This window comes from Lepisma saccharinum, chromosome 29 (genome assembly GCF_977018435.1).
Source record: "Lepisma saccharinum chromosome 29, izLepSacc3.1, whole genome shotgun sequence".
Classification (NCBI taxonomy): Eukaryota; Metazoa; Arthropoda; class Insecta; order Zygentoma; family Lepismatidae; genus Lepisma; species Lepisma saccharinum.
The window spans coordinates 11,744,521-11,772,042 of NC_139257.1; the positions used below are offsets into that span (position 1 = coordinate 11,744,521).

The 27,522-nt window shown below is 34.8% G+C and overlaps 1 protein-coding gene across 2 annotated transcripts in view; it reads right to left on the bottom strand.

Annotated features, from left to right (window-relative positions):
* The window catches only part of LOC145981643 (uncharacterized), a 43,104-nt gene that overhangs the window by 2,209 nt on the left and 13,373 nt on the right, over nt 1-27,522 (bottom strand). The window contains exons 2-3 of one of the 2 annotated variants that reach the window (XM_083115035.1): nt 12,794-13,213; nt 5,654-5,810 (exon numbers count right to left, since the gene is read on the bottom strand). In XM_083115035.1, coding sequence (XP_082971161.1) covers nt 5,745-5,810; nt 12,794-13,183 — 456 coding nt within the window. In that variant the 5' untranslated portion in view covers nt 13,184-13,213 and the 3' untranslated portion in view covers nt 5,654-5,744. Of the gene's footprint in view, nt 1-5,653; nt 5,811-12,793; nt 13,214-27,522 lie in introns of those variants that run through there. The other variant, XM_083115036.1, reaches the window with a different exon arrangement.

Here is a 27,522-nt window from a genome sequence, read left to right on the forward strand (position 1 = left end):
GTTCCTGCGACTATATGTAGGAGCAATACAAATTTTTAGGAATCATTGCACAACAATTACTAGGCAGGCAAAAGTAAATTACTACAGAGATATGGTGAACCAGACCACTAGCAATAACAGCTGCAAATGGAAGGTTATCAATGAGATCACGGGTAGAGAATCAAAAACCACAATTAATCACTTGCAAGTCGACAATTCAGGTGTAAATATACTAAGAGAAGACCCCAATTCAACTATTGTCTTGCAAATTGAAGAATTCATATTCTTGCCAACATAATAAACATGTCCTTCAAACGTTGCCAGTTTCCAACAAGCTGGAAGCACTCCATAATAACACCAATCCACAAATCTGGATCTCCTACCTTAGGGTCTAAGTGTAGGCCTATTTCTCTTACCCCTACTTTGAGAAGAGTTTTAGAGAGGGTAATAGACAGGTAATTGACTACCTTCCTGGAAACAAATAATCTTATGTCTGATTGACAATTTGAATTCAGAAAGGGTGCGTCCTCGGAATTATTGTTACTTAGTTTAGTTAATGAATGATGCGAGCACTGGACCGAAAAAAGAGTCCCCTGGTTGGATTAATTTCCCTGGACGTATGCAAAGCATTAGATACTGTTGACCACAAGTTGTTACTACAAAAATTAAAGGATAGATTTGGGTGCCATAGCAAAATAATTCTTTAAATAGGAAGTTTTCTCATGAATAGAAAAATCTCAACGAAAGTAAGATGTTCACTTTCCACTCAGCAGTCAGTGGCCTCTGGCATTCCACAAGGCTCTATAACTAACTCTCTAGCCTTCTTAAAACCGAAGGTTCATGGCTGCAGCAACACAGGCCTTTAATCTGTCCCTATCTTGAGCAAGATCTATATACTCTTTTCCATCCCTACTGACTTACTTCAGTTCCATCTCAACGTTGTCCCTCCATCTTCGTCTTGGCCATCCTACAGGTCTCTTACCATCATGTTTCCCAACAAGAATCCTGTAAACTCCTCTTTCCTCTCCCATTCGTGCCACATGGCCTGCCCACCTAAGTCTTCTTGATTTAATCATTCTAATAATATCTGGACATGACTACAAATTATGTAGTTCTAAATTATGTAACCTTCTCCACTTACCTGTCTCCTCATCCCTTTTAGGTCCAAAGATTTTCCTATGGATCTTATTTTCAAATACTCTCAATTTATGTTCCTCTTTCAATGTAAGGGACCAAGTTTCACACCCATATAATACTACAGGCAAAATTACTGTTTTGTATATTTTAACTTTTAGTTTCTTAGATATTAAACGAGAAGACAAAATTTTTTTGAAGAGAGAAGTAACATGCATTTCCTGAATTAAGCCTACTTTTTATTTCCTCTTTAATATAATTTTCATTTGTTAATATTACTCCTAAGTATTTGAATTTGGAAACTGGTTCAAACTAGTTGTTATCAATAATTAGATTTTGATTATTACCTAACACTTGGTTTCAGTATGTAAGCATATATTTAGTTTTCTCTTTGTTAACTTCCAAACGTATCTCTTTAGCAGTTTTGAAAAATATCTTAGCATTATTTTAATTGTATTCACATCATCCCCCAGTAAGTCTACATCATCTGCATATGCTAACAACTGTGTCATACCATTTAATTTTAGTCCTTCTTTAGTTTCTTTTACCTACCTAACAGCATATTCTAAGGCAACATTAAAGAGCAATGGAAATAATGCATCTCCTTGTTTTAACTCATCATGAATTGTAAATTTGTCAGACACATTAATACCCACACAAATTTTACTTTCTGTTTCATTGGTGCATACTTTTATCATACTAAAAAGCTTCTTAAGTATTCCAAATGCAACAAATATATTATATAATTTATCTCTTTTGACAGAATCATATGCTTTTTTGAAATCAATGAATAGCTGATTGACATTTTGATTATATTCCCACTTTTTTCAAGTGTGTGTCTGATGTGAAAAATTTGATCTGTAGTTGATCTGTTACATTTAAATACACATTGATAATCACCTATAATTTCATTAGCATATGGGGTTAGTCTTGTTAAAAGAATGTTAGATAATATTTTATATGTTGTTGAGAGTAGAGAAATTCGACAGTAATTATTGCAGTTCATTTTATCACCTTTTTTAAACACAGGAACAATTATGGATTCTTTCGACTGTTGAAGGATTTCTTCTTTATTCCATATTAAACAAATTAATTTATGAATTTGACATATTAATGAATTTCCACCATATTTAATTAACTCAACTGGTATTAAATCAATGCCAGGTGCTTTGTTATTCTTTAGCCTTTTAATAGCATCTTTAACTTCAGTTAAGTTAGGTTCTGGAACAAAAGGTTCTGCTGTGTGGACTTCATTTACTTCTGATTTATCTGCTACATGGACATTTAAAAGGTCATTAAAGTAGTTCTTCCATCTATTTAGAATATCGCTTGGGTCAGCTAGAAAATCACCGTCCTTCTCTTTTATCAAGTTTACTTTAGGTTGCCACCCCTTTCTAAATTCATTTACAGCTTTATATAAATCTCCGATATTTTTATTTTTGCTGTTTGTTTCAATTTCGTTAATTTTACTTTTCAAGTAATCTCTTTTTTTACTTCTAAACATGCGGTTAACTTCTCGCTTTATTCTATTATAATTGTTTAGATTTGTATCATCAGAGTTATTTAACCACCTAAGTCTAGCCTGAATTCTTATTTCTATTAGATTATGACATTCAATATCAAACCATGGCTTACTTTTTCTTGGTTTATGGTGTCCAATACTGTCTCTATCTGCTAATTCTATTGGATTACATATGTGTTCCCAATTCTTATTTACGCCTGTCTCATTTATATTTTCATCATCATTTAAATCCTGCAAAATATCAAATCTATTTGACAGTTTAATTTGGTAATCTTTCTTAATTCTTTCATCAGCAAACTTTCCTGTATCAAATTTTAGAACTTTTAGATTTTGTTTCTTATGATTTATCACTGCGAGTCTTTCTCTTAATGCAGCAATTATTAGATAATGGTCACTGGCACAGTCAGCACCTCTATGTGTACGAACGCCAATTATACTAGTATGCCTTCTCTTTCAATGAGAATATGATCTACCTGATTATGAGTTTTACCGTCTTGGGAAGACCAGGTATATTTATGGATATATTTATGTTTAAATGTGGTACTTTTCACAATTAAATTCTTTGAGGTTGCAAAAGTAATCAATCTTATCCCATTATCATTACTTAATTCATGAAGACTTTCTTTACCAATCGTGGGTTTAAATGTTTCTTCTTTGCCAATCTGTGCATTACAGTCACCTAAGAGAATTTTCATATCATACTGAGAAAATTTATCAAATACCTGTTCTAACTCTGTATAAATGTCATCTTTAGTATTATCATCTTTATCTTCCGTTGGTGCATGTATGTTTATTAAAATAATTTTACACCACCTACCCTGTAAAACTGCATATGATATCCTATCATTAATAAATTCTACTGTTTTAAGAGCTGAGATAATTCTATTATTTATGAAAAAGCCTGTTCCAAATTTATGATTTTCAGTACCACCATAGAAAAAAGTATAATTTTTAGATTTACAATTCCCTTCTCCTGGCCACCTAATTTCCTGGACAGCTACTACATCTAATTTATACTTAACTATCTCATTAACTGTACACTGAAATGCCCCTGGCCGGTAAAGACTCAGAACATTCCAGGTGCCTAATTTAATATCCTTATTCCTAATGTAGATCTTATCCTTAGTCCAGGGACCTCCCAAAGTAGTCCCCACCCGGAGATGCTAATGGGGGACTATTTTACCTTGGGAACATCTATGGCCTTATATTGCCATGTCTTTTTACAGTGCAGATTTGTCAGCTCTACGCCTAACCCCCAATATGGATGCAGGAACTACTACACAAGACGAACACAAACACATTAGACAGCACAACTACTACACAAGACACACACAAACACATCGCAACTATAACACAATATAAACACAAACACACCACAACTACTGCACAATATAAACACAAACACACTACACACCACAACTACTACACAACACAAACAAACAAATTAGATAGCACAACTACTACACAAAACAGACACACATACTTGACAGCACAACTACAGTACAAGACAGGCTCTATACCTGGCCAAAATTATTCAGCCTATTTATTGATGATATCACACTAATAAATTGAGATTTATCGATTACTCTGTACGCAGATGATGATTGCCTTCTAGTGCATGTTGGAGAAACATACCAGGATGTAAAGGAGAAAATGGAAAACTCATTCCCCAAAGTTCTAAATTGGTATAACAACAAGAACCTGAAGCTTAATGTTGCAAAGACAAATGCCATGGTGCTTCACACTGGTAAGGGAATCCCAGCTAACACAACAGTTATTAACCATAATGACACCAGAGTACCTTTGAGCAATCATTTAAAGCATCTCGAATCATTATCGACCCAGAGCTAAATTTTAACCTCCAAATAAATAACTATATTCGTAAAATCTATCACCATATTTACATATTTCCAAAACTTCGTAAATATCTCAACAGAAATCTTAGTAGACATTTATACCTTACCTTTATTCCTCCCGTATTCGAGTAAGGTGCTAGTCTTATTTCTGGTGGTAACATAACTCATCTGAAGAAACTTGAATCTATCCAAAACAATTGCTTAAGAACCATTCACATGCACCCCCAACAAAATAATTCCCAACAATTGGGCAAGTTTTACAACATACCCACAGTAACTTCGAGAATACATTGCATCTACCTGAATAAGGTATTCCATAGTATTCATAACAAATCATCTCAATTGCATAATAGGTTTAAGCTCCACTCTGAGTTCAGCACCCGAAATGCCAGATCTTCCTTACATAGAGACCTAGTAATCCCCAAACCTAACAAACGCAGATTTGGTCAGAAGTCCTTCTCGTAACCTAGCAGCGGCAACCTGGAATTCACTACCGACAAAGGTCAAACTCAGTACCAGCAAAGCTCAGTTTTGTCATCTTCTACGTTCACATGCCTATAAATTATAACTCTCAGTAATATTATTTTCAGTGCTTAACCCCCCCCCCCCTACATATGATTTATATTTTCATCCCTATCCATTTCAAACAGTAATTCCATACACACTCATATCCAAACCCACACACCTTCTTTTTTAAAAATAATACTCAAACTTTCCCTATTTCATTGTTACTATGTAACACTACATGCTCATGTAAATTCATGTCATCTTCCTTAGATGTAGCATTTGTATATATATTTCTTTTTACAACATAGGGCTTCAAGTCATTACTTGTATTAATATTGTTCTAAATGAAATGTTGTATGGCTTAATTATAACCCTATTGAGATAATAAATAATAATATCGATATTTTCGACATTGATATTATTTATATCTACTCATCGGCATTTTAAAAATATCGACTCTACATCGATATATCACATTGCCCTACTTCTGAGATGTTTCTTTCAAGCATCACCTTCAATTTACAATAACTTGAGAACTACTTGACGTATTACAATGTTACAAAGGCCATTTTTAATGCTTTTTTTTTCCTACTTTCAATAGCACTAAAATAATATGTGGTTTCCATTAAAAAAAACGAAAGTTTCTGCTGAAAATTGTACTTCCTTACGTATTTGAACGTATTGTGTCTACTAATTTCATGAGCCTCTCGCATACTTTTATATCTGCAAAAGTAGTTTTCCAATATTCATTTTTGTTCACGAAATATTTGCTGTGGCAATCTTAGGTGACTCATCCATATACCAGTAATAACCTGGAAGAAGATATGCATTATTAAAGACAACTTAGGACAGGATGTATCAGAGAAAGTGCGCTACTACCTAGAGTTGTAAGTGGTTGGGAAAAAACTGCTTTTTTTCCGCAGCTTTTTTCGTTGGGCTTCTTTCGTTTTTTACCCCAAAATGTTCCAAATCTATGAAAATACATTACTTTACTGCACTTTCTTGTTCCACAGCTTTCATTTATCTCTCTACTATGAAAAACATGCATATCTAAATTTAAAGAACAACTTTCAACTTGGAATTCACAGCTAGACATGAGCAGTAGTTGCAAAAATTCTGGCTTCTTTGAATGCAAGGTTTTAAAAAAGTGTTAACTTCATATTTCAGTAGGCTTATCAAATATATCTACATAGTATATACACACCCACATAACTTATAGTTTTGTATATATTTCGTAAATGAAATCTAATAATATACATATATAATTTTCAATGTTTATATCTGGCATACGAATATGTGCATAAAGCAAAAAGAAAAGACAAAGAAAATATTGATATATCTTTTAACACACTTATCAATTGTCCCCTCAGTAATACCATTTTTTAAAGCTATATTTAAAGTAAAAAATTATAGTATCAAACCCCTTTACGTTTGTATTTAGCATAAAATATGTGTATTCTGGCTTTCAAGTGTATCATGTATAATTTGATGTAAAAGCTGCTAAATCTGCAAATGAAGCAAACCTTGATTAGTGGTTCTCAACCATTATGAGGCCAAAGAGTGGTAAATTCATTTTATAAAGTTAATGCCCTGCTCTTTCCCCTTTGTATTTCCTTTACCTTTGTATGTCAATATGCACCCTTCAAATTAAATATTAATAAAATAAATTATGCCACATGATATATGTCTAGGCTTGTTGACAAATATAAAACTACTGGGTCACAGCCTGGCAGTTGGGAAAAAGTGCCCTAGTACACCACGGCCCTAAAACTGAGGCAGAAACTGAAATACATTCACCAAAAATAAAGTACATTATTATTATTTAATCTGGTTCTGACAGTAAAATCTTGTTTAAGTGCACTTTATGCTTAGATATTCTCATTCTGGTTGGACCTACAGCTTAAAATGGGATTTGAGCCATTGTGCTCTTCTGAGCTTTTTGTACAAAAGTTACAAACGTCTGAAGTCTTGGTTGTGTGACTTTTCAAACACCCTGCAGAAAAAATGGCCAATATGTGTTTTTGTCTGCCACATCATGTAAAATTATTTAGCTAGTTCCAAAATATGACATTACGAACCTCTAAACCCTTAAATGGGTGGAGTTGGTGTTTAAGTCCACTTTATGCACATTAAAGCTAATCGGAACTGGACCTACAGTTTAAAGTGGGATCCAAACCACTATGTGCCACCACCGGGTATCAAACCTGGGACCCCTAGATTACAAGGCGAGGAAGCTACCCCTACGCCATCAGGGAGGACTCTAAACCCTTAAATGACGCTACAAGTAAAATATAAGTAGATTAAGTGCAATTGGTAAAGAGCCAAAATTTCCTGTTTTTTTTCTTCAGAAAGGCTGACTTTTTATCGAAAAAAAACCCAGTGCATTCAAAAAAGCTGCCTTTTTTTTGCAACTAGACTACTACATCATGTGGTTTTAAACTTTCCTATACCAATTTCACAATGGAAATCATTGATTAGTAGTTAACCCAATTATTTGACATTTCAAAATGCTTAAATTATGAAGAATGAAACTTTATTTCAAATACTACTTGTGTAACACTAACAATACCTTCAAGTACTATAGAATATCTTATAGAGTGATTCAATAGCTGAACAGCCCAAACTTTAATTGACTGTATCGTGAAAACTCTAAGGGAGATTTACACAGGGATTACAGCATAATGAACCCTCATCTACTGAAATATTTTTCAATGTTTAATATTATTGGTTTACACCATACAGAAAATTCTGTAAATTAATAACATTGATTGATTATAATTATTTAACTTGGCTTTTGCCCGACCCTGTGGCCGAGTGGTTAGCACATCGCGCTGCAACGCCAAGGGTCCCAGGTTCGAATCCTGGTCGGGCTTGGTTGTTTGTGAATGTCCATTCATCAATTTCATCATTTCATCACTCATCCCCATCTTCGCAAATTAGCCAAGAGGCACAAAACACGAAGTAAAATAAACTCAATCAATCAATCAATTAACTTGGCTTTTCTACCACTTTTGGCTAATCGCGAAGATGAGGATGAGTGATGATATTATGAAATTGATGAATGGACACTAAAAAATACCCATGCCCAGGCTGGAATTCAAACCAAGGATTCTTGGAATCGATGTAGTGCACGTGCTAACCACTCCATCATGGAGGCAAGCATAAATTACTAACAGGCAGAAGTCAGCAATAATGTTTCCCAGAAATACACATTTCAGTGAGATATATTTACAAATAAATTTTGAAAGGGTCATAATTACATGTCTGATGAGATGTTACTATGTCATTTGTGACCACTATCAGTCATGACCATTAGCACCTATCTCCATGGGATATCCACAATGTACAGATCATTCCAAATGATTGTAGCATGTTGGACATAGAAAGTGTTTATCTCGACTATGATATCTAGGATGGGAGATCCTCCTGGATATACAGATAATTTCCTGTCCTGTGCATCTAGAGGATCTCTCATTCTGGATATCTATAGGATATTCAGTATTATGTCTACATGCTATTAAAAAAAATATGTAAACGCGTTGATACCAGTGGAAATATTCATTGATAGTGTCTAGCCTCAATTTAGTTATGTTAGTACTCAAATTCTGTGATCTAGTATTAATTCGTAACTCGCAAACATTGCACAAAGCAATTGCCCTGTACATAGGTTATTATTTGACCAAGCTAGTCATGCATACGCACAAGGCCAGGAGAATGTTCCTGAAGTTGAATTGAATTGAATTGAAAAGTCTTTTTATTTACTACAGAGCAAGATTCAGCCTTGGGCTCACCTGCCTCACCCAAAAAGCATAGTTGGTTGTATTGAGGGCATAGTTGCAGTCAGGGTTGGCAAAATTTGTTGTTCTTTATTTTTGGTAAAAAAAGTTGTTTTTTTTGTTTTAGACATTTTTTTAACATTTTAAACACTGTTTTAATCAAGATCCGAAAAAACACGTTTTAAACAAATAAAACATTTAAAACATAATGCCAAGAAGACTTATTTTCTAAGAAAAATGATTAATAAGGAATCTGTTAATAATGCGAGGAAGGAATATGTTCCTAGTTATGAAGTAAACATTTGACTAACTTCTTAAAATACTTATTTCTGTTAATCTTAAATCTCACATGAAGGCTATTCAAGAATCTTCAACTAATGCAGTTACCAGGCCCAATTCTATTCACATGGTAGCTACTCTCACAGGACTTTTCTGTTTTCTGAAATACATTTCTTTGTGAATGCAACAAAATATTGAGATTAACAACTATGTCCAGTGTATTAAGTGAGGAACAAATCTCTTTAATCCATATAATATTCAATTTAAAAAATGTTTGAAACACTTGTAAAACAAATGTAGTCAAGTCCTTTAAATACAAAACGTAGGTATTTGTCACTGCATGTTTCTTTGTTAACTGGATATATATATTTTTTCAGCCACTGAACAGATTTCTGTGCACAGTAAACAAAATAACACTGAATGAAAACAAAGACAAATTTAACTAAACCTGCACAGACTATCAAACATCGAGTATCAATACGTGTTTTGAACAAGTCTAAAAAACATGTTGAAAGCACTTTGTCTTTATCGTTTTGAACATTTGTGGAAAAAAAGCTGTGTTTATTAAATGCTTAAAGCAAGTTGATGTAAAAAAATTTGTGTCAAACATGCCAACCTCAATGCAGTGTGCTTGCTCCTGGTAGTGAAGAATATGAATTTGTTGTGTCCATCTGCATATTTGTGTGTGTGTGTAGTGTGTGTGAGAGAGAGAGAATTGCTTGTTATTATCCAATGAGTAGACAAGGCCTTCGATATACATAAATCTAGTCCAGGAATGTTCTTTTCATATCCAAAGTACGCATGAAAAATATCAGGATAACTTCCAGATTAAGTGCAGTTTTAGCCCAGATAAATCCTTGCACAAAATTAAATAGAAACATGCAGATAATGCCCCAATCACGGGAACCAATTGACATTGATATCCGAAATGTGTCCAAAAGTCATGCATACAATGTCCAAAGCATATCCAATAATGGCACACAGAATGTCTAAAAATGACCCACAGAATCCCTAAAACAAGCAGAAACCATCCATAGAATGTCCAAACATGACCTTCCTGGATATCGCTTAGTTGGACTTAAGGATATTCAGAGGATATTCAATGGATGTTTACTGGACATTCCTGGATAACTAGAATTTTGGCACAAATATCCTGAAGATATACATTAGATATCTTCTGGATATTTGCATGCTGCATGGGGAGCAGCATTTGATGGCTTTGGGGTTTTGATGATTAAGCATGTTAAGTGAAAAAGTGCAATTTTAAGGCAATAATTCCTTAGCTGGCAACAATAGCAGGCCAAACTTTTGTCAACAGATGCAGGCATTGTAAGGTCTTCATTGTTTTTTTATATTGGCCCTGCAATGGGATGAAAGGATGCAATTAGGTTAAACTTTAGGAGGAAATCAAGACAAAAGACGTATGTGACAACATGTTACTTATGTCCCCACATTTTGGAAAATAATTTTAAAAAATTAGGAAATTGGGTACATGCTCCTGTCGCCTAATTGACACAATCAAGAAATAACGATCCCGTCTCATAGTAGGAACATGTAAATACAATTCACCAAAAGTTAACCAACACTTAAATAAAAAGGGGGCAGCAATGAGAGAAGAAAAGCGTTGTGGTTGGAATAAAGTTTCCTAAATTTCTGCATATCTTTCCAAAATATGCATCTATTACATTACTACTTTAATGATCTAATTGAGACATTAATACCAAAACTGTAATTAAAAAAGGCATGCATTTGGATTAAAAGGAATATACAGTAGTAGACACATCATAATTTGATTTCATGGGCATGTTCCAAAAGTTGCATGACTGCACTATTAGCACGTGAAGCAGTTATGACAACTGGCCATTCCAGAAGTGCTTTCCCATATTTCAGACGAGAAAGAACTTCAAAATACATACGAGCTCTGAGGCAAGTTAGTTTCGTTAAAATCATCTGCTTGTTGTAGAAAGGCAGGAAAACATGTGCTGAACCAAACAAACACAGACCAAAAGCCTCTGCAAGCTGCAGAAAGTGCTGGGCTGTTAGGATGATGAGCATGGGTGAAATGTGTGCTGTATAAGTGTGTAATTAGAAAGAAAAGTAAATTATTCAGTATGCTAGTTCTTTCAGCAAGTATCACAATTTCTATTCTACTTCTATTTCTTGTAGAAAGAGATTGTAGATTACCAAAGATAGATGCCAAAGCAGGAAATTTTGTGGCAAAATGTACATAGCACAGGCATTGTTTATCTAATTCTTCAAATCTCGTAGGAAAATTGCCAACAGCATGCACAATAAACAACAATAATTTTCGATGATTTTTGTAGGTAGTATTGTAGACACACATAGCAGGTTCTCGGCCAGAGCAAAGAATCTGAAACTTGTGGACAGGAGCTAGTGCTTGAAATCTGAGTGTACAAAGATGTGCAGTTTATATATTATTTGTGTAGTGGCATGGTCATTTGCATGATTATTTTTTTTTTTAGGGAGGGGCAAATAAGGCATATTTCCCTTCCCCACATAATAGTGTAGTCTCTTGAAAAAAAAACTTTTTCAGACTGAAAATATAAGGTTCCTGCAACACCCTTCCAAATATTAACAAAATTACTGTGGCTGACACTAAATGTAATATGTGTAATACAAAGTATATGTTAACATCAATTTCCCACGGAGGAGGGGGAGTTGCTAATATAGCAGCCTTCCTATTGTCTGCCATTCTTAAATATTCCAAACAAAACCCACATTCACCAGGTTCAGGAGGCCACTTACATTTTTTAGATTTGTGTTTGGTTGTGACTTTTGGAATGTACCCCAGAAGAAGTATTTTAGCTGGAATGTGGCAACAAAACAGAGTTGCCAGGTGCACTGAATTTTTAAATTAAGTTGAATTCCCGTGCAAAATTATGAATTGTGACTTTCTTGTAAATATATGAAAAAAAAGTTAGGCACATGCTGCTAGCATCTGTTGACAAAATTTTGCCCTGTGTACAATAAGTTATCCTCCACATGCAGAACACATCACAAGGAGTTGGCAATGATGTCATGACATGATAAATAGTGTAACATAAAAACACTCATTACATTGCTACAACACATCTCTGGGTACCAGGGTTGGCATGATTAAAACAAAAGTGTTTTAAACAACTTGTTTTAACATTTAAAACACACGACTTTGTTTTTTCTACAAATGTTTAAAACAAAGTGTTTTGAACCTTGTTTTTTTCAGTCTGGTTTTTGAGACATTTTGATACTTGATACTTGAAAGTTTGTGGTTATTTGCATGTTTTATAACTTAACTTTTCATTCAATCCATGTCATTTTGTTTATTGTGTATAGAAATCTGTTCAATGGCTGAAACTGTACATTGAATTAACAAAGAAACATATTGTCATGAATACCCCTCGGCGACGTTCAAAACACCTGGCTGTTTTTCTACAAGTGTTTAAAACATTTTTAAAATTGAATACTATGTGGATGAATCAGTTTTGTTTCTCACTTAACATACTGCACATAGTTGTTAATGTTAATATTTAGTTGCATTAAAATGTTGTATTAAAAAAAACAGTAGCTACCATGTGGACTGAAGACAAAAGACAAGATACCTGAAAGTGTGGGGCGTTACCCCCACACTCCCTATACGCCTCCATGGCATAATGCTATGAACAGGGGAGCACTTTACATTTTTATGATCAAAGTATTATGGTACTCCGTTTTATCAATGTGAAAATACTTCATGCACTCACCTTTCTGTCTCTGCAGACATTCATCTTCAATTGTGAGTTCACTCTTGACAACTTCTTTACATCTTCAAGCTCTACATTAACATTGACACTGTCATCAATTGTGCATGCAAGAGCACCAAACTGTGCACTCGCATCCAAATCTTTAATATCCTCCTGTAAAAATTCATTCATCCCAGCACTAGACTTCAAGTATATGTGAAAGGCAACATCCCCTGGCTCTTCGACTTTCATTTGTTCCAACTTTGGTTCAGATTTAATAACTGATGATGAAGATGCTTGCTGGCAAGTGTTTTTGGTAGACTCTTCATTTGGTTCACTCTTGATTGAACAACTCACGAGGTCAGGTTCTTCCTTCAGTAGGTTGGGCAGAGAGCCATCGTGAAACTTCATCTGTGTTGATGAGGGTGAGGCACTTGCAATCTGAAAAGACATTTTACACACGAACATAAGATTGTGCTCAAATAGAAGACAAAAACAAGATACCTGTGAGTGTGTAACAAAGTAAAAAGGGAAAGGGAAATACTCACAACACACTGGAAACATTCAAATTGCCGCAGCTGCATCTCCAGTGGTAGAAAAAGATGGTGTGTAAAGTTGTAAAGTGATGGTTAGGGAGGGTTTTGCGGTGGTGATGGGTTAATTGGGAAAGTTACTGGGTGGTCTTTTTCAGGCCAGGGGTTGGTTGTATTCATGGCTGATATGTAGGCAATCTCCCATCTTTTTTTTTTGTACCGAGGTGTTGGCAGATTGGGGTAAAGAGTGGGTGATCTCTACTAAGAAGCAATCAATCAAAGGAATATTTTGATGGTTGGTAGTGAAGGAAATGATTAAATCCAGGTTGTGGTTGGAGGAGGAGTGGTTGTTGATCCTGCGATAGAGGGCCTTTGATGCCCCCCAAGATATTGCATGTGAAGGTATAGATAACACTGCTCAACTTTTTGTTTGTATGTGTGTCTTGGTTTTTAGACCTGTTCCTGGGGTTCTTGAGGGCTGATTCAGAAAATTGCATCTGATAGATTGCACCAGTTCCAATTTCATAGGTACAGATATGATACGATATATAGGAATGCATAAAATTTTAGTCCATTCTTTAAAAAATCTCTGCAAAATAGGGATATCATATCAAGCTTTGCTAATTGATTAGGCAATTTATGTATTTAAATTAGGTATTTTTTTATGTATAATTTTCTTTCCTTTCACAACTATTCCCACTCATATCATTTCATTTCTGCAAATCAAACTCAATCGAGGATATGGCTACTTCAAGATGGAGCTGCTTGAATCATCACGACATATTTTGCTATATTTGTGGGGAGTACACACTGAAAGCAATTAGGAAACCTATTTCAAAAATATCATATGTAGCTAATTTCGGTGTGAAGCTTGGAGATCAGGATAAGCCATGGGCTGCTGAAGCTGTATGAAAATCTTGTACAGAAGAGCATTTGTGCCAGTGGAAAAATTGAAAGATAAGCTTCCTGAAATTTGGAGTACCAATGGTTTTGAGGGAATCAAAAAAAGCATTTCAAAGACTTATTTTTGTACTGTTATCACAGGCATAAATCGACATAATCATGACAAGTGGTCTTACCCTGAGCTACCTTCAGCCAGGAGACCTCTTCCACACTACCCATTCCATCCTTCCGTGAACTACAACATCTCTCAGAGGATGAGTCTTGCATGTCTGATATTGCACAAAGTAAAGAAAGTGTGGGCAGTGTGACTCATTTACAAACAACTTCACATAATGAACGTTCTGACCAGAATAAATTGAGTGATCTGATCAAGGACTTAAATCTATCCAAGTAGTGTTTAGAATTGCTTGCCTCCAGATTAGAGGAAAAGAAAGTAGTTTAGCCAGGAACAAGAATTACATTTTATCAGACGATAAAAATGGATTTGCTGTCATTCTTTACCGAACACAAGAACTTAGTATTCTGCAATGACATCAGAAACCTTCTGAAGAAAATTGGTCTTTCAGAATGTAACCCAAGTGAGCAGAGTCTTTTCATTGACAGTTCAAAACATAGTTTGAAATGAGTTCTTTTAAATAACGGCAACTCTTCTGTTCCAATTGGTCACTCCACCAGGATGAAAGAAGAGTACAAGGTCATCTCTTTAGTCTTGGAAGAGATACAGTACCAAGAACATCAATGGGTGATTTGTGTAGACTTGAAGTTATGTTTGCTTGTTATATTCTTGGAATAGTACAGCCAAACCTCAACATTGGGCAATAAAAGATTGACCTTCGAGGGAGTTTATGGTGGTTGGAGGACAAAATGTAATCAATGAATATTTGGTTGCATGAGATAAAATCATACTGTCACCACTACACATAAAGCTAGGCCTGATGAAATAATCTGTAAAGGTTTTGAAGAAAGGTGCATTGAATACATAGCACATAATTTACCTGGACTTACCATGTTGAAACTCAAAGCAGGCGTTTTCGATGGTCCACAGATAAGACAACTTAAAACTTACACCCATCAATGAATGAAATAAATCATGTCTGTTCTTCATTTGTTTATGTTGTGAAAAACTGCAACAAGAAGGTAGACAACTACACACAATTAATAGAGGATATGCTCTTTCAACAGGCTTGGCAGTAACATGAATGTTAACCTCCATTATCTGCACAGTCACAGATCGCTTTCCAGAGAACCTTGGACTTGAGGAAAGAATAAGGTGAAAGGTATCGCCAGGACATAAAAAAATGGAAACTAGATACCAAGGAAGATGGAATGCACAGATTATGGCAGACTATTGTTGGAATCATATGCAGGATTTTCCTGGCACATCCCACTCTAGGAAGTCTTACAGAAGGAGCTTCTTGCGTGTCGAATGATTCGGAAATTTGTATCATAAATCTATGCTTCTGTTATGAAATAAAAAGGTTTTAAATGTTTCCTTCATACTTAAAATACATTAATTTAAACACTACATTAACATATCCTGATTATTTATGAATGAGGGCCATTTTATGAATAATGGACACTATTATTTTTCTAATATGTTCATTGTATGTTAGCCAGTGTCTATTTACATTCCTTCAGTGTAGTCTCCTGGCTTCTCAATAACCGTATCTCAATGTCTCAGAAGATTTGATGTGCCAGTTAGGTAACCACTGTTGTTCAGTCTGCAGATGAATGGGGAACATAGCAAACTCTTCCAGGGAGGTTAACCTTGTACACGCATGGGCTCTTTCAACTTGTGGAAGAAATCAAAGTCTGGTGGACTCATGTCTGGATTGTATGTCTGGTGACTCAATACTTTCTACTCACAATTGCTCAGCAAATTGCTCACAACCTTGCTAAGGTGCGGGCATGCAAAATGAGTGACTCATCCCGAATAACCCAGGTCCTATCTTCTGTGCATTTTTCTGTGTAATTTATGAATCCAGACATGATAAAATGCTGCTATGACTAGTTTCACATGAAACTTATCAGTCATTATGATTTCTTTGTGATCATAGGCAAAGGCAATAATTTGCTTCACCCTTAGCTTGTGTTTGTTGAACTTCTTGGTTGTGGGGATGATGGGAATGTCCACTGTTTGCTTATCACAAACTTCAAACAAAGAACTGAGTTTCTGGCGGTTGTTTGCCATGTAAACATTCAATTTTCTTTGGTCTTAAACCATCATAATACCCAAGGTGCCTGCAGATGCCTCTGCGAACACTCGTCACTTCCAATTGGGATTGACTACTGTCAGAAAAAAGATTATATTTACTCGGGTTTGGACTCCAATGAAAATTCAACTACATAAAAAAAAAGTTACATCAAAATTTAACTCATTCAATTCTGAATTAATATATGCTTATTATTTTTTGTTTCAAGTATGTCTTCTATTCTTTATCGTCATGAGAAGAGAAAAGTGATTTTTTTTTTTTTTAGTTTTGCAAATGATCGCCCTCTTTCAAATTCTATAAATAAGAAATGGGTTGTCTGATCCTAATGAAATCCTAGTACAGTGCTGGCAGAAATGTTTAAAACACAATTCTTAAAATATGTTTCTCTTTGGATTGGGTAACCCTACAAATGCAATATTGGTCTTGTTTGAAGCTCCCTGCAACAATTTTTAAAATTCATCATCATTGTCAATCACATTTCAAAACCGATTCTACACAGCTTGTTTTATTCTACAGGCTAAAGATGTATGTTGAACGTGGCAACACCACACACATCGATGTCTGTTGAACCTTTGAAAATCTGGGTAGTCACTGCGAGTCAGTGTGTATGGTGTTGACATGTTCCACATACATCTTTGCTCTCTTGAATAAAAATCTGCATAAAATCAGTTTCGCAATGTGAATTAACAATGACAATAGATTTTAAAAACAGATTCAAAGGGCTTCAAAACAAGACCAATATTGTATTTTTAGGACTATCCAGTACTAACAAAAATTTGTTTCGCAGAATTTATAAGAATGGTTATTTCACAATTTTTTAAGAAATTTGAAAATTAAGAATTGTATTTAAAGCCATTCTGACTGCACCATACTAAAATTTCATCACGTTTGATCAACTCTATTTATTTATTGAATGTCAAAGGGAGCGATCTTTTACAAAAACAAAAAGCAGCAGCTGTTTATATTTTGTTCTCATGATAAAAAATAGAAGGCATACTAAAAAAATGGTTAGTATAAATTTACAAAGAATTAATAAGCTAAATTTTTACGTAGGTTTACTGGTTAAATTTTAATTGGAGTCCAAACTCTAGTATCTATAACTTTCAATTTGACAGCAAGGAAGTGATGAACACACAAGCTGTTTCCAGAAGCCTTCAACTCCAAGTGGCATAATGTTTACTCTGACTGTATAAACCATTCCGCAGTATTGCCAGTTTGTGCAATATTTATGATTTGACCCTTGTATTTTTTATAGGCGAGGAGAGTGAAAAGTGGTATGAGGAATATGTTCTGTATCTCAAAACCTAGAGCTGATAGTGGAAAAATGGTGCAATTTTTGGAATCAGCAGATCAACTATACCCAGAAACAGGTCTATCATTTGAGGCAGCAAAATCAGTGTTGGGCAGTGTAAGGTTTTAAATGTAGAGGGTAAATTTGCCAGTAGAGGTGTGAGAAGTGATGGCAATGGGGCAGGTTTTGGCATGTTGAATGCTTGTATTTTTGAATGGGGAGATATTGGTTGTGTGGTGAAGGTGGTGCTGTTGATGAAGATATTTTGGAGGTTGGAGTGTATTTCTTGGAAAACAGTGTCAGGAAAGATGTTTCTGGTTTAAGGATCCCTGTGAAGAATGGGAAGCAGGGAGCTTAGGGTGTGTCTCTCTTGTTGAGATGGGGGTGATATTGGGTGTGACAAGTACAGGGGAGTTGGTGGCAAGTTTCTTGGTGGGGGTGTATAATGCAGTTCCGGATATTTGTTTGGTGATGAGGGTGGAGGGATACCAATGTTTGACCAGGGCTTGGTGTAGGTGCAGGTTGTATTTCTGTCAGGAGGTATGTGAAGTGTTGTCCCCTGAAGGCCAGAAAGAATGTGATTCCTTCCTTGGTGTGGAATGGGTGGGAGTTGGAGAAGTTTAGGTATTGTATGTGGTTCATGGGTTTGGCATGAACAGATGTCTTCAAATTACTTTTGACCTTTCTGAATGTGTACATCAAGGTATGCGATTTGGATGGTGCAGTGGGTCCAGGTGAATTTCGGGGATCAAAAGTGGTTCAGTTGGTCCAGGAAAGTGGATATGGATGGTTCTCCATTTATCCACATCATGAAGATGTCTATAAAAAGGAAGCAGAGGAGGGGTTCTATGGGTTGGGTCTGGAAGAACATATGTTAGAGTTTTCCCATGAACACGTAATCATGTTGGGCTTCAAATGGTAAAATTGTTGCATGTGAGGACAAGGTGGGATAGGTGGATCTGAAAGTTAGTTCTGGGGTTGTGGTGCTTTCAGTCTGCTGCTGAGGAACTACATGGAGCAGAGGCAGTGGTGTGTTGGTGTAAAGGGAAGATGGTAGCTAGGATGGTGTCTGGGGGCAATGGAGGAAGGATGTTGAGTTACTGGAAGAAGTGGTTGATGCCACTAAGTTAGGAGGGCAGAGATTTCACTAGGGACTGGTGGTGGAAGTCCATAAAGGCTGAAGTTCTTCTGGTGGGTGGACACGATGTATCTGCCAGCATTGCCAGGTTTGTGAATTTTGGGCAGTAAGTGAAGGTAGGTGAGTCAGGGTTGTGTAATTACATGTAAAAAAAAAGTTTCTACATGACACGTAATTTACGCATAAAATACATAAAAAACTAGAATCAAACATAAAAATTGTTTTGCAATGCTTGTTGTTAGGTATGACAGTTGGCAATGGTAGAAAACATTAAAAAAAAGGTTTAATAACTTTCCTTCCGAATTTGTATGTGCTCTCATATTGGAATATCACAAATTGCCATATTCACATCATAATTTTCCTATAGGATGCAAGTGTACAATATGCATGAAAAAGGAATTTGCAGCTGTTACTAAAATTTTGAAATCCAATTCAAATAAATTGTTGTTATTCTCTATGATATATCATAAATACAAGTACTAGTGCAAAACATATATATCAACAGGTTTCTCTATTTTCAAAAATGTGGAAAAAAAAACAGTTCAATTTTCAAATATCTGCTAGTGAGGGTGAGGGCGTGAGATAGCTACATAAACAATCTTCAGAAAATAATGACTTTTGTGCTGAAATATGTAAGATTTGATTTGCTTTATTTTACTTCGCTAAAATAGCCTTCTACATCCAAAATGCATTCTTGAGTACATTAGACAGGTGTGTTGACAAAAGTTCCGATTGCTTAATTCCAAAATTATGAGACTGCAGAGGCATTTTTTTACATATTTCAATTTATAATTATGTCTGTTAACACATACTTCACAGTGTTAGTGAACACTTACTTTGTATTTTCTGGAGTATGCCATGTACTTTACGTGTGTGGGGTGCAAAAGGGTATGTGGTCTCTAAATGCTTTCATTGTTAGGTTAGTTAGGTTACGTTTAGGGCTCTTAGAATTTAAATAACACCCTGTATACTTTTAACACGTTAACTGCAACATCGGTCATAATGACCAAAACCAGTGATTTGAACGCTACATTTTAAAAGTAGCTTTGTTCCACCTACAGCTTCTCTTCCAAAATGTAGGTTCACTACAGCTACAGCTACATTTGCAAAAAACTAGTTCGCTATGCTACTTACTACTTCGATATTTTTGCATTACTTCTGCATAAAAATCTTAAAACAAACACATGGATATTCAAAGAAGCCCCTAGTCTGATAGTTGTACTTACTGAAAAATAGATTCTCTTATTTCTTATCATGATTCCAGTCATTCAATAATTCTGATAGCAGTGTTACTTCAGTTACTGATTTTTACTATAGTTTTTGAGAATAACGTAGCTATGTAAATGGCATATCAATTCAAATTTCATATGTGAGTATTGCAATTAGGGTGTTACCCAAATTAATTACAACTAAAGTTCAAATCACCAACCCTGAGACCTTCTGTAAACAAAACCACGTGCATGCAGAAAGCATTGCAAACTCATAGAAGTAAAATAATCCACATGAAAACCCAGCGTTGTTACAGGATTAATTATGTAAAGTAAAACAATGGCCAATTTGTAGTATGGGATACGCTGTCACAAATGACGTCTCACTTTAAACCCAATGCTCTTTCTTTTGTACTTATTGCTTCACATTTATGGTTAACTCCTTGCACCAGTAATCATATCCCATAAATTTGGCTTCTTTCTTGCATGCGAATTGAATATATTTTACTTGCATTTTTTTAGACAAAATGATATAACATGGTAATGTATATTTCTAAGGTTTGATATAGATAGGTATGTATTTGAAATTTGTTTTTAGATTTTATGTAAATTGTATCTTATGTAAATACTATATATAATGGGTATAAACAGCCTTATGCAATGCTGTAAGTCCAGTAAATATATTGATGATGATGATGATCAAAACAACACAAAGAAAGTTCGTAAATTTATTGCGGTTGGAAACTTTGACAAGCATCCTAATAACGATTTTTGTTCCGCCAAATATAGTGCACTTCATAAAATAACTTGGTGACATGGCAAGGCAAAATAAGTGTGAACATTTTGTAGGAATATGCATTGTAACTTTCAATGAGCTTAATAGATTTGTGTACATAATGATATTTTATAACATTGGTTATTTTCTAAAAATAATCATGTGAACAGCAAGGAAGTAGTGCCACTTTCAACATGGCGAGTTCTATGCTTGCAGGAAGGTCTCCATGTTCTACGAGCTTGTTTTCAAAGCACCAGCAAGAACAGCCTTTGAAAAGGGACGAGATACAGATTCTACTCAATATTTATGTAACGTTCTGTCAGTGGTATCCTGAGAAACCGGTAATCAGCTGACACAGAGTGAAACATCGAATCAGTGAGACGGCTTGTTTACAGAAGGACTCAGGGTTGGTGATTTACACTATATACACAAATACAATTTCGTATGATTATTTATGTTTATGTATCAACATATTTTTCTTCAACATAAATATTTCATTTTTAATAGACTAATGGGTCATTCTACGTCAAATCATCCAGGCTATGTCACCTATCACCTCCAATTTTGATGAAATTCGGTATATTTATAGAACTTTTGTTGCTAATTACAAAAATGACAACTTTTTTGAGTTTGAACAAGGGGTTCAGAAATTACAGGTTATTAAAAATCTCTGTGTACGCCACGTGCGGCTCCATTTTGAATAACACGGTTATAAATTATAGTATCTTCTCTCAGGTTTGCCGTAGAAATTTCAAGTTTGATTTCTTTTGCTCAGGATAGTGTAAGCTTTTATTTAAATAAGGTTTCAGATCAGTGTATCAATAATCATGTATTTTATGTATAGTTTCATGTATTTTTTTAAAAAACTAACTAACTCTCTAGCCTTCTTAAACCCGAAGGTTCATGGCTGCAGCAACACAGGCCTTCCATCTTTCCCTATCTTGAGCAAGTTCTATATACTCTTTTCCATCCCTACTGACTTACTTCAGTTCCATCTCAACGTTGTCCCTCCATCTTCGTCTTGGCCTTCCTACAGGTCTCTTACCATCATGTTTCCCAACAAGAATCCTGTAAACTCCTCTTTCCTCTCCCATTCGTGCCACATGGCCTGCCCACCTAAGTCTTCTTGATTTAATAATTCTAATAATATCTGGACATGAATACAAATTATGTAGTTCTAAATTATGTAACCTTCTCCACTCACCTGTCTCCTCATCCCTTTTAGGTCCAAATATTTTCCGAGGGATCTTATTTTCAAATACTCTCAATTTATGTTCCTCTTTCAATGTAAGGGACCAAGTTTCACATCCATATAATACTACAGGCAAAATTACTGTTTTGTATATTTTAACTTTTAGTTTCTTAGATATTAAACGAGAAGACAAAAGTTTATGAAGAGAGAAGTAACATGCATTTCCTGAATGAAGTCTACTTTTTATTTCCTCTTTAATATAATTTTCATTTGTTAATATTACTCCTAAGTATTTGAATTTGGAAACTGGTTCAAACGAGTTGTTATCAATAATTAGATTTTGATTATTACCTAACACTTGGTTTCGGCCTGTAAGCATATATTTAGTTTTCTCTTTGTTAACTTCCAAACCCATCTCTTTAGCAGTTTTGAAAAATATTTTAGCATTTTTTTTAATTGTATTCATATCATCCCCCAGTAAGTCTACATCATCTGCATATGCTAACAACTGGGTCACACCATTTAATTTTAGTCCTTCTTTAGTTTCTTTTACCTTCCTAACAGCATATTCTAAGGCAAAATTAAAGAGCAATGGAGATAATGCATCTCCTTGTTTTAACCCATCATGAATTGTAAATTTGTCAGACATATTACTACCCACACGAATTTTACTTTCTGTTTCACTGGTGCATATTTTTATCATACTAACAAGCTTCTTAGGTATTCCAAACTCTACTAATATATTATATAATTTATCTCTTTTGACCGAATCATATGCTTTTTTGAAATCAATGAATAGCTGATGGACATTTTGATTATATTCCCATTTTTTTTCAAGTGTCTGTCTGATGTGAAAAATTTGATCTGTAGTTGATCTGTTACGTTTTAATCCACATTGATAATCACCTATAATTTCATTAGCATATGGGGTTAGTCTTGTTAAAAGAATGTTAGATAATATTTTATATGTTGTTGAGAGTAGAGAAATTCCACGGTAATTATTGCAGTTCATTTTATCACCTTTTTTAAACACAGGAACAATTATGGATTCTTTCCACTGTTGAGGGATTTCTTCTTTATTCCAAATTAAACAAATTAATTTATGAATTTGACATATTAATGAATTTCCACCATATTTAATTAACTCAGCTGGTATTAAATCAATGCCAGGTGCTTTGTTATCCTTTAGCCTTTTAATAGCATCTTTAACTTCAGTCAAGTTAGGTTCTGGAACTAAAGGTTCTGCTGTGTGTACTTCATTCACTTCTGATTTATCTCCTACATGGACATTTAAAAGGTCATTAAAGTAGTTCTTCCATCTATTTAGAATATCGCTTGGGTCAGCTAGAAAATCACCGTCTTTATCTTTTATCAAGTTTACTTTAGGTTGCCACCCCTTTCTAAACTCATTTACACCTTTATATAAATCTCTGATATTTTTATTTTTGCTGTTTGTTTCAATTTCGTTAATTTTGCTTTTAAAGTAATCTCTTTTTTTACTTCTAAACGTGCGGTTAACTTCTCGCTTTATTCTATTATAATTGTTTAGATTTATATCATCTGAGTTATTTAACCACCTAAGTCTAGCCTCATTTCTTATTTCTATTAGATTATGACATTCATTATCAAACCATGGCTTACTTTTTCTCGGTTTATGGTATCCTATACTTTCCTTAGCTGCTGATTCTATTGCATTACGTATGTGCTCCCAATTCTTATTTACGTCTGTTTCATTTATATTTTCATCATCATTTAAATCCTGCAAAACATCAAATCTATTTGACAGTTTAATTTGGTAATCTTTCTTAATTATTTCATCAGTAAACTTTCCTGTATCAAATTTTAGAACTTTTAGATTTTGTTGCTTATGATTTATCACTGAGAGTCTCTATCTTAATTTAGCAATTACTAAATAATGGTCACTGGCACAGTCAGCACCTCTATGTGTACGAACGTCAATTATACTAGTATGCCTTCTCTTATGAATGAGAATATGATCTATCTGATTATGAGTTTTACCATCTGGAGAAGACCAGGTATATTTATGGATATCTTTATGTTTAAAAGTGGTACTTTTCACAATTAAATTCTTTGAGGTTGCAAAAGTAATCAATCTTATACCATTATCATTACTTAATTCATGAAGACTTTCTTTACCAATAGTGGGTTTAAATGTCTCTTCTTTGCCAATCTGTGCATTACAGTCACCTAAGAGAATTTTCATATCATACTGAGAAAATTTATCAAAGACCTGTTCTAACTCTGTATAAAAATCATCTTTAGTATTATCATCTTTATCTTCCGTTGGTGCATGTATGTTTATTAAAATAATTTTACACCACCTATCCTGTAAAATTGCATATAATATCCTATCATTAATAAATTCTACTGTTTTAAGAGCCGAGATAATTCTATTATTTATGAAAAAGCCTGTTCCAAAATTATGATTTTCAGTACCACCATAGAAAAAAGTATAATTTTTAGTTTTACAGTTCCCTTCTCCTGGCCACCTAACTTCCTGGACAGCTACTACATCTAATTTATACTTAACTATCTCATTAACTATACACTGAAATGCCCCAGGCCGGTAAAGGCTCAGAACATTCCAGGTGCCTAATTTAATATCCTTAATCCTAATGTAGATCTTATCCTTAGTCCAGGGACCTCCCAAAGTAGTCCCCACCCGGAGATCCGAACGGGGGACTATTTTACCTCCGGAATATTTTACCTTGGGAACATCCATGGCCTTATATTGCTGTTTCTTGACATGTCTTTTTACAGTGCAGAGTTGTCAGCTCTACGCCTAACCCCCAATATGAATGGAGGAACTACTACATAAGACAAACACAAACACATTAGACAGCACAATTACTACACAAGACAGACACAAACACATTAGACAGCACAACTACTACACAAGACACACACAAACACATCACAACTATAACACAATATAAACACAAACACACCACAACTACTACACAATATAAACATAAACAAACTACACACCACAACTACTACACAAGACAAACACATAAGAATATTTTTATATAAATAATGGCCCTATAAAACTATCAAAATGTGTTTTTTAAAAATCATAAGAACATGAACTTGATAGATTGAGTTGGTGCTTTAAGTCCACTTTATGCACAGTAAGCATGATAGGGACTGGAACTACAGTCCAAAGTGGGATTCGAACCACTATATGCCTCCACCAGGTATCGAACATGGGATTCCTTCATCGTAAGGCAACAATGCGACCACTGCACCATCGGGGAGGCACAAGAAGAACATGAATTAAAAGCACCAAATATAATAATTCACTGTGCCAATGTCACAGTGAATTATTGTAAAAAAAATGGAAAATATAGGATGAATCAAAGGAAAGCGGGGGAATCCGTAAAAAATTCGCGGAACTGACACCCTGGGTTAATTTTCAGGTACCAGGGCATAAGCGCATAGCTCCGAAAGTAGTTTGACTACTTTTATCCGTATATATAAAATAATAATCGTTCTATGTAACCATATCTTGTATACTGTTTAGGAAAATAAAATTCTTTGTTTAATCCTGTTTGTCAGACTATTATACTACTATTATAAGTAGTAGCGTACATAAAACTTCATTGATACTGTCATTCAAAGCAGTATGATCCCAATAGAATCCTTGTTTTCTAGTAAGTTCGGCAGGAATATGTAACCCTCGATTATGCTAAACAAATATATATTTTTGTTTAGCTAGAGCAAGGCCCCAGGAGGATGCAAGAAGCCTTTCCTGCAAAAGTGTATGTTTTACGAAGCGAAGAAACGTGACAAAACCACCACATATGGAAGGCAAACCTGCATTAAGTTTATATCGCATGTTTACAGAGCCGTGCCTCCTGAAGTTATAAAAATCCCAACTTCAATGATTCTTTTAGACATGCTATAGTTGAAAAAATATGTTTAGATGCACACAAAGTGCATCATTATCAGATTATGCATATAACGTGTTATTGGAATCAACATATTTGTGTTAATTGGGTGCCTCCCCGATGGCTTAGTAATAACGTCGAGGTCCCGCAATGAAGGGTACCCGCGTCGACACTCAATGGAGGCACAAAGTGGATCGGATCGCACTTTAAACTGTTGGTCGGCTCGCGATTTAGCCTATTTGCGAATCAAGTGGACTTAAAAAAAAATATATCAACCTTAAGAATATTAGAATAAACTAATTCACCCGCAGGTAAGTCAAATTTCACATATCCTTCTTCATCCTCGTTCATAGACTTCCTGCAATACTCTTGTGTTGCATCCCTCGAAAATGTGAAGTTATTATTTCCCCGTACTGCGTTATTTCTTTTCATAACAGTAAGGCTAAATTATCGTTTTATCTGAACTTTTAAAAAATGTGCAAAATACGTCTCTATCTATAAACAACCACCCTTTCCCATGTATGTGTAAAATAATCCCACTCTGTCTCAGAAAACCTCTTCCTAAGATCAAATGAAGGAAACAACTCTCAAGTCTCAACAATTATAATTTTTTGCTCAAATTTCCTATCATTTATACAAACAGTAGCACATATCACGTCCTTTGGTGCAACACTGTCAACAGCTAATGTTACTTTCCTCGTCCTAATAAATTTACTTCCAACCAGTGACGGCACCAGGGAAATTTGACTGGAGGGGGGGGGGGAAGCCTGGCAACAAAATATTGTAAGGGGGCAGTCACATTAAAACGCCCGAAAACACTACACATATATATACTTATATAATAATTATTATAATAATAATAATTAATATTATTATAATTATTATTATTATATTCATGTATGGTGTTTTGTGTGTGTCTTTTATTTAGAGTGGACGTTTACTGCTTAAATTTACTTCTTGATTACGAGTTTATATCCACATGATTCATTTTAATAAAGACATTAATTCTTTTTTATTGGTAAGTTGCGTTGTCTCTAGTGGCCTATTTCAGTATTGAAAGACATTCACAATTTTATAATTCATCGTCTTTCTTGAGATGAAACTACTGATATAAATATTTTAGTTATAAGATAATAATATAAATGATGAAAATAATGCTTCTAAGAGTTTAATTTTCTTGCAAAATAAACGTGACCTTGGAAGAAGTGAATCTTCTTAAGTATTAGAAACAATGTGAGGCACTTACCCTGTAGGAGAATTCTGCTCTATGTGCTTTGGAGAACACATTGCGCACCTTTGGTACGTTCAGGACTTGACATTTCTTCTCAATGGCAAGAACAGCCAAATGAGGCAGTTTGCATCCAGCATCCTGTTTCGAGAAAGCCTTTTCAAAGATTTTCAGGACAACCATTTTCGTAACGCTGAAGAGTTTTGAGCAAAATTTGTGTTTCACCTTTCAGCGAAATGTTATCACAGGATAAAAAATCAGACGAAGGTTACAGTTATCTCATAATTCAAGAAATATTCTGACCCTGGCAATACTTACTCTTACTCTACCACTCCAACGTATGTCTGTGCTACCCAAT